Source organism: Notamacropus eugenii, chromosome 5 (genome assembly GCF_028372415.1).
Source record: "Notamacropus eugenii isolate mMacEug1 chromosome 5, mMacEug1.pri_v2, whole genome shotgun sequence".
Taxonomy (NCBI): Eukaryota; Metazoa; Chordata; class Mammalia; order Diprotodontia; family Macropodidae; genus Notamacropus; species Notamacropus eugenii.
The window spans coordinates 193363984-193380050 of record NC_092876.1 but is presented as its reverse complement, the minus strand read 5'-3'; the positions used below and the strand labels follow the sequence as shown (position 1 = coordinate 193380050).

At 39.2% G+C, this 16067-nt stretch overlaps 1 protein-coding gene across 8 annotated transcripts in view; it reads left to right on the top strand.

Annotated features, from left to right (window-relative positions):
- ATP8A2 (ATPase phospholipid transporting 8A2) overlaps window positions 1-16067 on the top strand; it is a 761757-nt gene that overhangs the window by 263478 nt on the left and 482212 nt on the right. For all 8 annotated transcript variants that reach the window (XM_072611751.1, XM_072611756.1, XM_072611754.1 and 5 more), the window contains one exon: window positions 9628-9766. In XM_072611751.1, the coding sequence (XP_072467852.1) occupies window positions 9628-9766 (139 nt within the window). The remainder of the gene's footprint in view (window positions 1-9627; window positions 9767-16067) is intronic.

Below are 16067 nucleotides of genomic sequence, written 5' to 3'. Positions count from 1 at the left end.
TACTTTTTGCCAACCACTTCTTACCTTCTCATCTCACACCCCCTAGTGTCATATATCCTGCTCCCCTGCTTGATCACTTTCACCAGTATCTTCTTTTTCTGGTCTCTGGTGAAGTAGTAGCTTTTTTCCCCAAGGCCAAACCTTCTACGTTTATCGTTGATCTCATCACCTCTCATTTTCTCCAGCAGATTTCCCCCACAATCATTCCTTACCTAACTGTAGTCTTTAGGGTTTCCCTAGCTACTGGTTCCTTTCTTACTGCCTACAAGCATGCCTAAGTTTTTTCCATTCTTAAAAAAAGAAACCTCATTAGACCCTTCCATCCCCCAAGTTCTTTGTCTCTCTTCACTTGCTCAGCCAGCTCCTTGAAGGAGCCACCTATGCTCATTACCTCCCTGTTCTCTGCCCTTTTTCTTTTCTAAACCCTCTTCACTCAGGCTGGTAGCCTCATCACTCAGTTGAAATATCTCTCTTCAAAGTTACTCATAATCTCTTAATTCACACATCAAATGACATTGCCTCAATTTTCATATTTCTCCATCTCTGCCGAACTGGATGCTGCCAACCATCATCTCCCCCTGGATTCTCTGTTCTCTCTGGGTTTTTGTGACACTACTCCTTTTTTGGTTTTCTGCCTGCCTGTACAATAGCTTCCTTTCATTCTCCTTTACTGGATTATTATCCATGCCATATCCTCTAGCTGAGGGTGTATTTCAAAACTCTGTCCTGATCCTTCTTTTATCACTTTGTGTTCTCATTAACTCCTATGGGTTTGAATTAAACCTTGTGGATCTAACATGTCTGAAATGGAACACATTATCTCCTTTTCCCCCCAACTTCTTGATTTCTGCCAAGGGCACCATATCATCTTTTCAGTCACCCAGATTTTTAACCTTGAAGTTATTGGAGTCTCTTCACTCTCCCTCCCCATTGAATGCAATGATATGCAAAATCTTGTTGTTTCTAGTCTTATAATGTCTAACTCACACAACCATCCCTAATCACCTATTGATTGGACCTCCACATTGGTTTCCCTGGCTCAAGTCTTCTCTGACTCCACTCCATCTTCCACAGTCATCAAAGTGATTTTCCTAGAGGGCAGTTCTGAATGTATTCCTCCCTGACCTTCCACACTCAATAAAGTCTAATGGCTCTCTGTTACCCCTAGGATCAAGTAAAACTTCTCTGGGCATTTAGAGCTCTTCAAAACCTGGCTCCATCTTACCTTTCTAGTCTAATTATATATACATTGTTCCCCTTTACATACTCAAAAATTGTCCCTCACACACAACCCTCGGCCTCCCTTCTCAGTGCCTTTGCATCTGCTGTCCACCACTTCTGGAACGCATTCCTTTCTCACTGTCACTTTATGGAATCATGGGCTTCAAGATTCAACTCAAGCATCATCATCTTCTGCATAAGGTCCTTTCTTCTAGTGCCAGATAGGTATGGATGCACTGCTCTGTTAGAATGTGAACTTCTTGAAAGCAGGGACCCTTTCACTTTTGTCTTTGTATCTCCAGTATGTAGCATCGTTCCTGGCCCAAAAGAAACGTGCTTCTTAGATTCTTGTCAGTTAGATTGGTTTAATATTAGGCAGAAATCTTGGTATGAATAGAGTGTTTATCTGCCTGGATGCTTAGGGTGATAAAGAAGGGCTGTTATGTTATTCCAGTGACCCAGAAGAGAGTAAGTTCTACCTTTTCTTGAGGCAAGAGGTTCCAGGGCTTCTGGCCTGAAATAGTGGTGCTGTCTTGGATTTGAAGAAGGTTTTAGATGCCATTCAACTTCAGTCCTCCCTATTCTATGGAAAGTATTCTTTCTCCAAATGTTCCTGATTACTTCATCACTAAATACAATACCTTTTTCTCAGTCCTCAGTTTCTTCAGGCTCTGCAACATTTAGCACTGTTGACAAACTTTGCGGCCAGTGGGACTATGCTTTTATGGTTACGATTCTGGCTTTTCCTTGTCTGTTTGGTCCTCAGGTCTCCCATCTCCTAAATGAAAGTGTCCCCTCTCCCCCAGTACTATGTTCTTCACCCCTTTCTCTCTTTATATTTTTCTCCTTTGGTGTTATTATACTTTTTTTGTAGGAGATTCCAGATTTCTACCTTCAGACTTGACTTATTCCTTCATACCCCCTGCTCCAGACTCCAGTCTGGAATTTGCTTTTATCTGATATTTGTTTCCACTTAGATGTCCTATTGATACTTCAAAGTCTCCATGCAAAAAAACTAGACTTACTTTTCTTAAAAATCTAATGAATCTTCTAACCTCTTCATTTTTGCTGATGGTACCACTCATATTCTCCAAGCCATCAAGGTTTGAACCTTTGATCTTGTCTTTGAGCTTACCCTCTCCTTTAACCTTCACATGCAATCAGTTGACAAGCCCTGTTGATTGTCTTTCAGTAAAATTCCTTGCGTTTCCCCATTTTCTTTCTCATTCTCATTGTAGTCATCCTAGTTTGATTCTTGCCTTTCCTTTTGTGACTATCTCCTAACTAGGTCTTCCTGCTTCCATACTCTCTCCCTTTTAGCCTGTCTTTAACAATGGGGCCCACAGCATATTCCTGATATTCTTGGTCATTCACCTACTAAATAACTTTGAGCCCAGATAGAGTATCAACTGCCGGTCTTTGAGTTTAAGGCTCTCTACAATGTGATTCTAACTAGCCTTTTCATATATGACTTCCCTTCTCATATTCTACATTCTATCCTTTCCTCATTCTGTCCTTTCCAGTACCTTTGACTTTAAGTTAATTCATCTTTCTTTTGGTGGAGAGAATCTTGCCATCATCCCTTCCCTTAAGTTCCAATTCAGGTATACCATCTGTTCTAGGGTACAACATCAGACACCACAGCCTACTTGAGAATCATTCTCCTGACTAACAGGTCACCAGAATCTTCATGTCTGTGATTAACTGTAAACTTCAGGTGTCTTCATGGATAATATGAAGTTGTGTTTTGTGGGAGCCTGGTAGAGTGCAATAAGAGTGTTCTGATGTAAGCACCATCATGGACCTGCTGGTGGGTGAATGGGAATGTTTTCTATTAACATGATCTACAGACCTCTCAGATGTGATTTTATTACGATTATTATTGCTGATTTGATAGGCTTCTCCTCTCACTTTTTTTTTCAATCCTGTAGTAAAACTGATACCTTTCAATGAGGGTACTTCTTCCAGTTGTTCATATTGCAACTCTTCCATGTCTTCCTGTCTCATTCAGCTCTTCCCTATTTCTGCACATGAATCTAGCACAAGGAGTTCTGTGCAATGGGATGGGAACTGTTTTCTTGATATCTCATCTTGCTCAAATGACTTCCTCTCTTTTCAAATTTTTCATAACTCTTAGTATGAATTTTTGTGCTGCTTTGTACTTGTCATATATGTACATTGTATGTCACACTGTATGTAATAAATTACATCGTAGTAATGTGCATAAGTGTCTTATTCTTTCTGTTAGGTTGTAATCTGCTGAGAAACCAGGGTCAGTTCCATACCATAATAAGATGAGAGGTAGGACTTTGTGTAGACTTGAATCACTTTCCCTTATTTTTGTACATTTTCCTTATACTTTTACTTTCCTAATACTTCAGTGAACATGTGGTCTCACTGATGTGGATAGTCACTCCCATAGTGCAGATGGTAAACTACCCACTCTTTCTTATCCTCTGTAACTATTATCCATTTCCCTTCCCAAGTATTCCACAGGAAGCCTACCAGATGTGTGGGAGAACCTTTCTCTAGACCTTAGAGAACCAAGTAAGCATTAGGGTTTTCTGTGTTATCCCTTAGCTCTTGCTACATGGCTTTGTTGTTATTCAGTCATTTCAGTCATGTCTGACTTTGCATGACCCTGTTTTGGGGTTTTCTTGGCAAAAATACTGGAGCATTTTGCCATTTCCCTCTTCAGCTCATTTTATGAGTGAGGGAACTGAGGCAAACATGGTTAAGTGACTTGGCCAGGGTCATGCAGCTAGTAAGTGTCTGAGGTCAGATTTGAACCCAGGAAGATGAGTCTTCCTGACTCCAGGACCAGTACTCTATCCACTGTGCTACCTAGCTGACCTATTACATGGTTAGGAACTGTCCTTTTCCACTCATGATCTGTTTGATATATTTTATGCTGTTTTGTGCATATTCTATTTACTGTTGGCCATATGCTACTGCCTGTTCATGCCCACCCATGGGTTTTTCTATTGTTCTTAGGTCATCTGCAGTTTTGATGCTTCTATTTCATTATTAAAAAACATATAACATCACTGAAAGGATACTGGAATTAAAAAGAAGCTTGGTTTTTGTTTCATAGAGAAGTTTGGAGTTGTTGACAGTACCACAGAATGTTCCAACTGCACATTCTCTCACTCTTTTTTTGTTCAGTTCTGAATCCATCTCCTCATCTAGCAGCAGGCCCTGTGTAAGATAGTTTTCCAGTTTTCCTTACCCTGGGGAAATCTCGCTTTCAGACTGCATTTTTACATTCTGTTAGATGAAGGCATGCCAGGCAATTGTTATTCTTTAGTCCATAATTTTGATATACATATATGTAAGTGAAATGTGGTGTTTAGATGTGTAAGTTAACGTGAGCTTTCGTTTACCATGTGTCATCTTTTGCCTCTTCCTCATGTAAAATATTCTGTTAGTTCATGTATTTTCTAGCATTGAAATAAAATAGCCTTTGCAGTCATTTCTCTTATGTCTCTTTCCCCCAAAAGGAACAGAATTTGTCTAAGATAAACATACAGATGGCAAAAGGATAAGCTGTATATGATTTCAATGAAATAATGCTTGTCAAAGCCCTGTGGTATTCTTTTAAAGTCATAAAGTATAACACAGGAAACTGTGGATAAAGCAGTAACCATCCATTCTAGGGTGCGTAACATCAGAGACCACAGCCCACCTGAGAGCCATTCTCCTGACTGCTATGTCACCAGAATCTTCATGTCTGTGATTGGCTGTAAACTTCAATTGCTTCTGTAAATAGTATAAAGCTGTGGGAGCCGTGGCTTCCTGCCACAATTAGAATGCTTTTGTCTAAGCACCATCATGTGGGTGACTGAGAACGTTTTCTACTAACACTATCTCCAGACCTCAGAATTTCATTATTTTGATGATTATTATTACTAATTTGAAAATTGGTTTCTCCTCTCATCCTATTTATTCTCATGTTGTAATGAAACTGTGATCTCTTTTAATGAAGACACTCTTTCCAGTAATTCAGGTTGCAACCATTCCATGGTTTCCTGCCCTGTTCAGCTCTTCTCTTTGTCTGCACATAAGTGTACCACTAGGAGGTCCACCCAGTATGTTGAAAACCATTCTTTCAATATTGCATATTTAGCATTAGAGTACATCGGGGGAAGGAGGGGAATAGAATAAGCATCTATGTAGTACTGCTGTTAATTATTGCCTAGTTGTCCTGTATGCAGCTTGCTTTATGTGCTTTTGTTTTCATTTTGTCTTCCTATTCGATTATAAGCTTCTTGAGGGCAGGGATTGTCTTTTGCCTCTTTTTGTATCCCTAGGGCTTATACAATGCTCAGCACATAGTAATTACTTCATAAATGTTTGATTAATTGCCAGCCTCCACGTTTAGTGCTTTTTACAAATATTATCTCATTTGATATGTATGACAACCCTGGGAGGTAATTATCCCCATTTTATAGTTGAAGAAACTGAAGCAATCCTGGATTTGAAGCCAGACAAGCTAGGTTTAAATCCTAGCTCTGCCACTTATTGCCCGTGTGACCTTGGGGCAAAGGTCCTTATGTGTAAAATGTTGGCATTCTGACTATGATCTGTTGCATGATAGTTTCACCTAAGAAGATAATAGTGATGCTATAATGTAGCAAAGCCCTTAGACTTCTGGAAGCATCAATAGACTTGTGAGGGAAAAAAACTGGATTAACTTATGGACAAACTGCTGCAAGCCTAGTGGGGGGAATACTGGGGTGCTAAGGGGACTTGAAACTATGGCATATGAAGGTCAATTAAAGAAGAAGGGTATGTTTTAACTTCACAGGGAAAAGATAGTCACTTTTCAAGTATTTTCATCTGTTTTAGAGTGATTAGACATCTATTCTGTTTCCAGGTGGTCAAATTAGAATTAGCAAATGAAAGTGATAGGAATATAGATTCTGACTGAGCAGAAGGAATTTACTAACAATTACAACTGTAATTGTTGTAATTACAACTGTAATTCCGTCTAGAAATGAACCAATGTTCTAATGGTATGAGCATTGCTGGAAGTGTTCAAGTATAGACCTGCTGACTATTTGTTGGAAATAGTGTTGGGATCATCTGCCAGTGAGGAAGAGGGGGTGAGGGGGTGCTTGGGTGCATGGGCTTGGACCCCAATTCTAAAATCACATTTCTCTTTAAAAATTACATTTCTCCCTAGCCTCAAAATACTATCCCAAGCAGTTTCTCCCCAGCCTAAGGATACAGCCTGCCCTAGCAACAACCATTACCTCTTTTTGAGCTATAGTAGCCAGCTGTACCTATAGAATTTTTTAGTCTGAACCATCTGTGTACTGGCTAAGCTGGGTTATAATGACATTTATTACTCACTGACCAATCATATGTATAAGACTTAGACATACGTACACTGCCTTATATTTATCTTATCTAACAAGACATTGATGAGAGCAGCCCATTATTTCTTAGGCAGCCCTGACCATTAGTTGACTTAGTGATGTTTCAGGCCTAAAACCACACCTCCACATAGCCCCCCCTCCTTGAGCTGTTTCCCAATGAACTCTGGATAAAATGTGTGTTCGTCCTTCGTTGCCAAATAAGACCATGCCATCAGAGAAATGATGACATGACTTGCCCTTCACTGTTTTGTTTTGTTTTGTTTTTTTGAGTGAGAGAGGACTGTGCAGGTCATCAGCCTCACTTCTCCTCTAGAGCCATCTGAATCCAGTGACCAGATATTCATCAGGATGACTGGAGATGACCCAGGATGAGGCACTTGGGGTTAGGTGACTTGCCCAGGGTCACACAGCTAGTGAGTGTCAAGTGTCTGAGGTGATATTTGAACTCAAGTCCTCCTGACTCCTGCACTGGTGCTCTATCCACTGTACCACCTAGCTGCCCCCTATGGGTAAAATACCTGCACGGTAGATACCAAAAGTGTATGTTCCTTTAAGAACTAACCACTCCCTAATCCCTCCCTAATCACCTACTTAGCAAAATTTGCACATATTTCACTATAGAATATAGTATATAAATTTTACCTGTACCCCTCTAAGGTTGCAGGTTCCCTAAGAGCTCTTGCTGGCTAAAAAGTGTAATAAATCTTTACCTTGACCTCAACAATGCTTGAGTCTCTGAATTCTCCAGATGGCCCATGCAGGGCACTCCAGCCTTAAAGTTCCTGCACCACCACCCCCTCCAGCCCTCATCAGGGGGGTATACTAGATGACCTAGAAAGTTCCTATCTAAGTCAAGAATTCTCAGTCTTTGCTAGTCTATCACAGTAAAGTAGGATGTGATATGCCTGAGGTCCTTTCAGTATCCTTTGCTAACTGATCATCCAGTCTGTGCATGTTTACCAAGGTTCTGCCCTAAAGGCCTCTTTTCCTGCCTCTTTCTCACTTGGTAATCTCATCAACTCCTGTGGGTTTAACTATCATCTCTATGCAGATGACATACAGATTTATATATCTAGCCCTTCTGCTTTGACCATTACTGCCTAGTGGACATTTCAAATGGGATTGTCATGGAGATCTTGAACTTAACATGTCTAAAATGGAACTCATTATCTTTTTCCATAAACCTTCTACCAAAGCATCCTTGTTTCTATTGGAGGAACCTCCATCTTTCCATTGTCTCAAGTTTGTAATCATGGTATTTGTTACCCTGGACTCCTCATACCCCACCTATCCAATAACTAATTGCCAAATCTTGCCACTTCTACCTCTACAGTATCTCTTATGTGACTCCTTACTCATATCACTACCACCTAGCTTCAAGCTCTCATCACCTCTTGTCTAGATCATTACTACAGTCTCCTAATTGATCTCTTAGCCTTAAGTCTATCCTCCCTCCAACATATCTTACACACTGCTGCCAAAATAATTTTTCTTAACTGTAGATCTGACCATGTGCCTCCCCTACTCAATCTCCAGTGACTTCCTACTGACTGTCTCTATGATGGAATATAAACTCCTCTGTTTAGCTTTTTAAACCCTTGCACAACCTGACCCCAGCTGATCTTTCCAGCCTCATTGAACTTGACTACTCCCTCCTGTACTCCTCAATTCGGTCAAGGTATCCTTCTTTCTTTTTCTCACATACAACACCACATCTGCCACGTCAGTGCCTTTGCCCTAGGTGAACCTATGCTTGATGCACACTCTCTGCTTACCTCTGCCTCAGAGTTACTTTCTTCCTTTAAGATCATCTGCATGCACCATGTTCCCCCTGAAGCCTTTCCTGATCCCTGCAAACTACTAGTGTGCTCCCTCCCATGTACTACTCTGTTTTTTAACTATTTTGTGTGTATTTGTATTTATTAACTTTTTACTTATTCTGTATATGTTTTTATACTTGTTGTTCCCCCCTTTCAGATATAGGCTTATAGTGAGTAGCAGTTACTTCATTCTTTGTGTTTTAATGTTCCTAGCACCTGGCACATAGTAGACACTTAACAAATGTTTGTTTGTTAATTGAGAAATAACGATTCAGTTCTTCTATTTGGAGGCATCAGTATGTGAGCCATACTAATTGGTCAGCATTTTTTGATCAGTGATTTCATTGGGGTTGGGTGCTCTCAGTAAAGAATTCTTACCAATTCTGGTGAATTGCTATTTAGCTCCTTGTAGAATTAGAGTTGCCTGGAGCCATGAGACATTAAAATGTATTATCTAAGGTCACACACTGTATCCAGGCTGTACTTGAACCCTCCTAACTCTGAGACCATTTCCAGATCCACTCTTCTGGATGCCTCTCAATAATAATGATGGTAATTATAATAATGTCTCACACTTCCCTGGCACTTTCTTTGAAGAGTGTTTTATATTCACTATCTCACTATCTCTAACTTCCCTCAGTTGAGAAAAACTTGTAGCTGGGTCCTTATTGAGGTACTAAAGATTGTCTTGGGCAATATTTTACTGAATTTCATACATATGTTTTTCTCAATTCTATGATCTAGAGCAACACTAGTGCTGTAGGATTTTTTGGTATTTGTCTTGCCAAATATATATCCAAAGTGTGAAAATTTGGTTACATCTCATAGTTGATCCCAGTGAATGTACATTATGGAATAATAAATGGGATTCTTTATCCCTCGCTAGTACTTAAATCCCTAGTTTAAATAGGTCTTAAAAAGACATAGGTTTTGCTCATCAGATTATATCCGTTCTTTCTGACATGGCCATTGTGTTTGGATAGCTTTAACATTACTTAATTGATTTTGAAACATTGACACCCATGAGATCCAAACCATTTATGTACCATTGATCAGTGGAATGGATACATTAGCTACTGAAGTAAGAATGAATTTAGATGATACACTTCATCAGGGTTTGCTATTGTTGATGCTACCTTTGAGTATATTCAGACCTGTAACTGATTAAAATTTTTTTGTTGTTGTTGTTAAAAAAAAAAAATTAGGATCTCCTGCTTCTTGGAGCTACGGCCATTGAGGATCGTCTTCAGGCAGGTGTTCCAGAAACAATATCAACACTAATGAAAGCAGAAATTAAAATATGGATCCTAACTGGGGATAAGCAGGAAACAGCAATCAACATAGGTAATAGATTTTTAAAGAGGTAATATGTTGAAGCTAGTTATAATGATAACAAATGTGTTCTGGTGTTAAGGATAGGTAGTTAATATCCTGGAATTATTTCAACTTTAATTGAAAAGTAAGATTTTCCTATCATGAAGCAAGAGAAAGGCCCCTTGAAAACAGGAGGTTCTGAACATTTTTTATGTGCCACGAATCCCTTTGGTAGTCTGAGGAAGCCTGTGGACGCCTTCTCACACTATTGAAGGAAATACTAAATTTGAGTCATACGTTAGTGAAAATAAAGATAGAACTTTGTTCCCATGCAACTTCATGGATTCTCCAAAATTAGTCTATAGATCCCTTGAGCATCCCTTGATTGAGAACACTTGCTTTAACTAAAGGGAATGCATCTGAGTGAAAAGATGATGAGATAAAAAGCTTATGTTATTATTCTGATTTTCTAAGGTAAAGTTCTCTTCTGTATGTGGTCTATACCTTCCTTTTTTTTTTGCTTCAGCTCTTCCCTATTTTTCTGCTTGAAATATGACTTACGTGAGTTTTTCTTCATTCCCTGTGCTCTTTGTAAACTCAAACTTAGCCACTGTGAGTGAAGACCTACAATATACTTTCCTAGCAAGATATTATAAAATGCAAGGTATTGGCATAAATGTGTGCTTTTATATAAAAATACCTTTTCCCCTCTCAGAACTTGATATCATTCTATACCAGTTTCTCATTCTGGACATATAACTCATTATGGATGCATAACTTTGAAGTTATCTTTATGTATGTTTATAACCAGTTTTGATTATTTAGGGACACATCCAGTTCATGGGTTTTCCAGACTTTGTGCTTCTTCAGTCTATACCTTAGACTTATTAGTGCTAATGAGTCTCAGAAAGAGAGACCAGAAAGGGATGGTGAACTAGAAATCAGTCCAACTGCTTTTGTTAGCAGATCAAATGAAAGATTTAGGTGTGGAAGAATTGTATTGCTAACCAAAATTAGGTTTGAGGATTATCTTTGGAATTAAATCACATGTGATTTTCCTAAAACCATTATTAAGGAATATTGAAGCTTGGTTACACATGATGGTTTACAGGCATAGCTTAGCTAATGTCTTATGTGTTTTCCTGTAATTCATTATGTTAAATAAAAAAACATCATGGGAGCAGTTAACTCTATAAGAACAATGATATCAATGGGCGATTAGCCTAACAGTGTTATGATAGAGTTTTACAACTTTACAGTGAGGCTTAGTTGTGATTTGCTAATGGTGTTGCAAAACATTATTGATCAGCAAATTTTTACCTGATGTATTTGTACATTTGTATGACTTAAAATTGATGTACTAGTACTTATATGTATACGACTGACTCTTAACCTCATCAGAGTAATCCTCTTCTAACACTAGTTACTTGAAGTTATGTCACCATTGGTCAGAGCACTTGTTCAACTCCTTTGAAGTTAGTTTTGAGGCCCCTATTAAACTTACTCTTGAATATCCTCAGTCATGCCAAATGTCTTTAGAGGAAATATTTGACTTTTGGAAACAAATTATTTATAGTCAAGGGTAGGAAATAAGGTGGCGATATAAATTATTACTGCTTGCAGGCCTTTAAAAAAGCATGACTATAAAGTGAAAAGAATGTCTCTGTGTGTGTGTGTGTGTGTGTGTGTGTGTGTGAGAGAGAGAGAGAGAGAGAGAGAGAGAGAATGGATGGTGTATATACTCGTATATACTCAACTTGCTCAGAAGTCCTGGTTGTACAATATACCTTGAATTCTAGAATTCTTGTGGGTATCTTGCCAGTGAATATCATTGGTTTATGATGAGGGCTAAGGTGATTTAATACAATCCTATCCCTGTTACCGGAAATACCACTGAAAGTTGATACTCTACTGATATCATGACATCAGCATTGTAAAGAAAGGATGGTCTTGTTGTAGTATGATATTTGGAGAGATTGTGCATGATAAATTTCCAAGAATAATCTTCTAGTGTCTTAATGTGGTAGAGGTAAGCTTGGACTCTCAGAGACTGAGCCCCAGGCTTCAGAAATTCCTAATGAGCAGTAAACACTCAGGTACTAGCTGGGTGATGGATTGTAAATCTTTCAAACAGTCCCTTCCCTGCTTGGCCTTAGGATTATAGATTTTGTAGCCATGGCAAATTCTTGGACATTCTCTTCTAAATGACAGAGGGGTCTCAGTTTGTATCTGTGGAGGCTTTATGCATACCCATAAAATTACAGATCTTTGACTCCAAAGCCGAGATAGAGCCTTCAGTTCCTGACTCCCATTATTTTTAATAACAAGACACTGAAGTATGGGGATGGATAAAATGATGAGTTTATGACATCCAGTTACTTTTTGTGTGGAAATATTTTGTAGATGTTTTGGGTAGAGGAAGTTAGTATTGCTTGTAGAAGCTATTAATTTTGAGAAGGAACTATTCTTTGTGATTTTTTAAATTTACTGCAAGCAAAAAACCCTGAATTTTCTTTTCTCTGATGCAAATTAAAATGTGTATGTGATCTCCTACACCTTCCTCCCTTTGTTTCAGATCTTCTCTATTTTTCTCCTTGAAATGGGACTTATGCAAGTTTTTTTCAATCTCTATACTCTTTGTAAACTCAGATTTATCCTCCATGAATTGTCTTGTTGTGGAAATGGTGAAAAAATTGGGTTGGATAGTGCTGATGTGCTACTGAATGGGGATGAGGAGATAATTGCCTTTTTTCTCTACTGCTCGAGAGAGAGAGAGAGAGAGAGAGAGAGAGAGTTTTTGTTTTTGTTTTTGTTTTTGTTTTTGTTTTTGTTTTTGTTTTTTGCCTGAGCCAACCAAAGTCTGGCCAAGTTAGGAAAATACATGAGAATGTACTGGCTGAAGCTCAATCTAGATAAGACAGATGTGTTGCTGCTTAGGTAAGGAATTTTTACCAGCTTGCTGAATAAGGCTTTCTTTATCCTTCATCCTCAAAGGCTTCCAGTGTAATTCAGTGATATTTCTTGATTCACAGTGACTTCTCAGAGTGTGTCTGTGTTATATTGACTCCTTATCAATGAAAGCTTAGTACCAAAGTCTTAATTCATGCTGCTTACACCTCTCAGAATCTATTTAATTGGCTAATAAAAGCTATCTGAAAAGTATGACCAATTCTGAATCCCACCTCCTTGAAAACTGAAGTCTTTGCCAAAGTAATATTACCTTATCTTACAGTTTTTTTCTGCCCTTATTTTCTCCCCATCTCCACCTTGCTCCTTGCCCCTACCACACACAGCGCCTGTGTTTCTTGGTCTGAATATCTATAGAATTGATACCTTTGAGAAACAGCAATAACTTTATCTTTATATGCTTTATAAAAATTCTTATTTGAGTTTTAAGAAGTACAGAGTGCAGATATTATCCCCATTTTACATGGAAGAAAACTGAGGCTCAAGATGAAGTTGATCTTAACTTGCCTGGTTATAGATAGAGTCAAGAGTGGTTTCTGATCCATCATGCCTCAAAGTGTTTTTTAAGATTAGCCTTATTTTGTGCCACTACACAATGTTAAACCTGGAAAAGATCCTTAGAAAACATCTAGTCAGGCTCCTCATTTTACATATGAAAAAACTGAGGCCTATAAGGATGAAGAGGACAGCTATATGACACAGTGGATAGAGTATTGGGCCTCAAGTCCGAAAGACTCATCTTCCTGAGTTCAAATCCAGCCTCAGATACTTCTTAGCTTCATGACCCTGAGCAAGTCACTTAACCCTGTTTGCCTCAGTTTCTTCTCTGCAAAATGAGCTGGAGAAGGAAATGGCAAACCATTCTGGTATTTTTGCTGAGAAAACCCCAAATTGGGTCAGAGTTGAACATGACTGAAAGGACTGAACAAAAAGGGTATCTAGGTGGCGCAGTGGATAGAGGGCTCTGATTATCTGATTGATCTTTTCTGTGGCTTTCTAGTGCCACCATCCTGTTCTCTTTAATCCCTGTGATTGGGTAACCATATGATTTATTGAGGAAAAATTACCCCTCCTAATTTTCCTTGAACTCTCATCTATATCCACTCCTCCATAGTCCCCTTCCTCTATTTTCTAATTCCATTCTCTTCTCTGAATTCCTTGCTCTGTTATGAACTTCCTTTCACCTTCCAGGAGTGGGGAACCTACAGCCTTGAGGCTTCATGTGGCCCCCTAGGTCCTCAAGTGTGGTCCTTTGACTGAATCCAAATTTCACAGAACAAAACTCCTTGAAGAGGGACCCTAACTGTCATTTAGTCTAACCACCTCATTTTACAGATAAAGAAACCAAGAAACTGACTTACCTAAGACCATATGGATAGTGGGTGTCAGAGCAGCATCTCTGCTGCTCTGCATCTGCAGAGCCCTTGAAATACTAGCGTAATAGCTTATATAAATGTCCTAAATGACCTAGCAATGGATATGTTGTTGTTTTTCAGTCATGTCCTACTCTTTGTGGCCCCATTTGGGATTTTCTTGGCAAAGATACTATGGTTTGCCATTTCCTTCTCCAGCTCATTTTACAGATGAGAAGACTAAGGCAAACAGGGTTAAAGGACTTACCCAAGGTCACACAGCTACTAAGTATCTGAGCTCAGATCTGAACTCAGGAAGGTGAATCTTTGTGACATTAGGCCCAGCACTCTACCCACTGTGCTACCTTGCTGAATAACAAAGGATGTATTTGAGGTTAAATAAAATGTTATAAATGATTTATTGATGTTAAGTTGCAGAGAGTGGCAACAAATGAGGGCTATTGATTTTTCAAGGCTTATATCTATTCCTACTTTGTACACAAGAGCTTTCTTCTGATAATTAAACCAATATTGCTGTCTTCTTCCTGGACAGACATAGCACTGATTGGCCCTACTATACCTTGGGCTCTTGAATACATCACATATATATGTATAGTACGTGTGGACTTGTTCTGTTTCCTTCTCCTTCCCTTCCCTCCACCAGTTATTCAGCTTCTTTCTAACATGCCAGGGCTGCCTGGTATGTTAGAAAGAGATTGAGATGTGGTGTCAGTGGTCCTGGGTTCATATATTGGCCATTCCTTTTAGTTTCTATGTGACCTTGGGCATATCACTTTTCAGTTTTGTCCTCTGTGAAATGTGAATGGATTGTAATAGATAACTCCTAAAGTACCTTCCTCACGGGTTTGTTGTTTGTCCTTCATTCTGGAAGAGGACCGTGACATCATGGAGGTGATGCCATGACATGCATGTGAATTGGATTTAAGGGAGGGAGGTCTATGTGAAGTCAGCAGTCTCACTTTCTCCTCCAGAGCCATCTGAGTCCAGTGGCCAGACACACATCAGGACAATTGGAGATGGCCCTGTGTGAAAGCTTCTTAATCACTCTTCATAGGGCTATAGATTTAGAACAAGAACTTTTGAGGCCATCAAGTTCTACCTCTTTGTTTTACAGATAAAGAAACTGAGGCACAGAGAGGTTCTGAGTCTTCTTAAAGGTCAAATAACTAATAAATGTTGGAGGAGGAATACAAGCAAGGCCTCAGTGATGGCAAGTCCAGTGCTCTAGCTATCATACCATAGTACCTTTCAATTTTGAGAAGACACTTGGAGAGTTGTGGTTGTGGAGAAAGCCTAAACACAGACTCAGTTTCTCTACGGCTTGATCACCTAGTTGCTTCTCATTGCTATCATAGCCTACACTGCTTAGGTTTCTTTTGCTTCTGGGATCGTTCAAACCTGGACCCAACCTTGAGGCTAGGCCTCAGAGCACTTTTTTTTTTTAAATTTTCAGTATAGTAAACATTATTTATTTATTTATTTTAGTCAACATTCATTTCCACAAGATGTTGAGTTCCCAATTTTTCTCCCCATCTCTCCCTTCCCCCTCCCTTGCATTCTGATTACCCTTTATCTTAGTATGCCCTCCCCTCTATGACCCCACCTGTCCCTCCTATCCCCTTCCCCTCACTTTCTTGTAGGGCAAGATAGATTTCTGTACCCCATTGCCTGTACATCTTATTACCAAGTTGCATGTAAAAACAATTTTTAACATTTGTTTTTAAAATTTGGGGTTCCAAATTCTCTCCCTTCTTCCCTCCCCACTCACCTTCATTGAGAAGGCAAGCAATTCAATATAGGTTACACATGTGTAGTGATGCAAAATACTTCTATAATAGTCATGTTGTGAAAAACGAACTATACTTTCTTCCATCCTATCCCACCCCCCATTTGTTCTGTTCTCTCCTTTGACCCTGTTCCTTTTCAAAAGTGTTTGCTTCTGACTTCTCCCTCCTCTAATCTGTCTTTCCCTCTATCACCCCTCCCTCTTA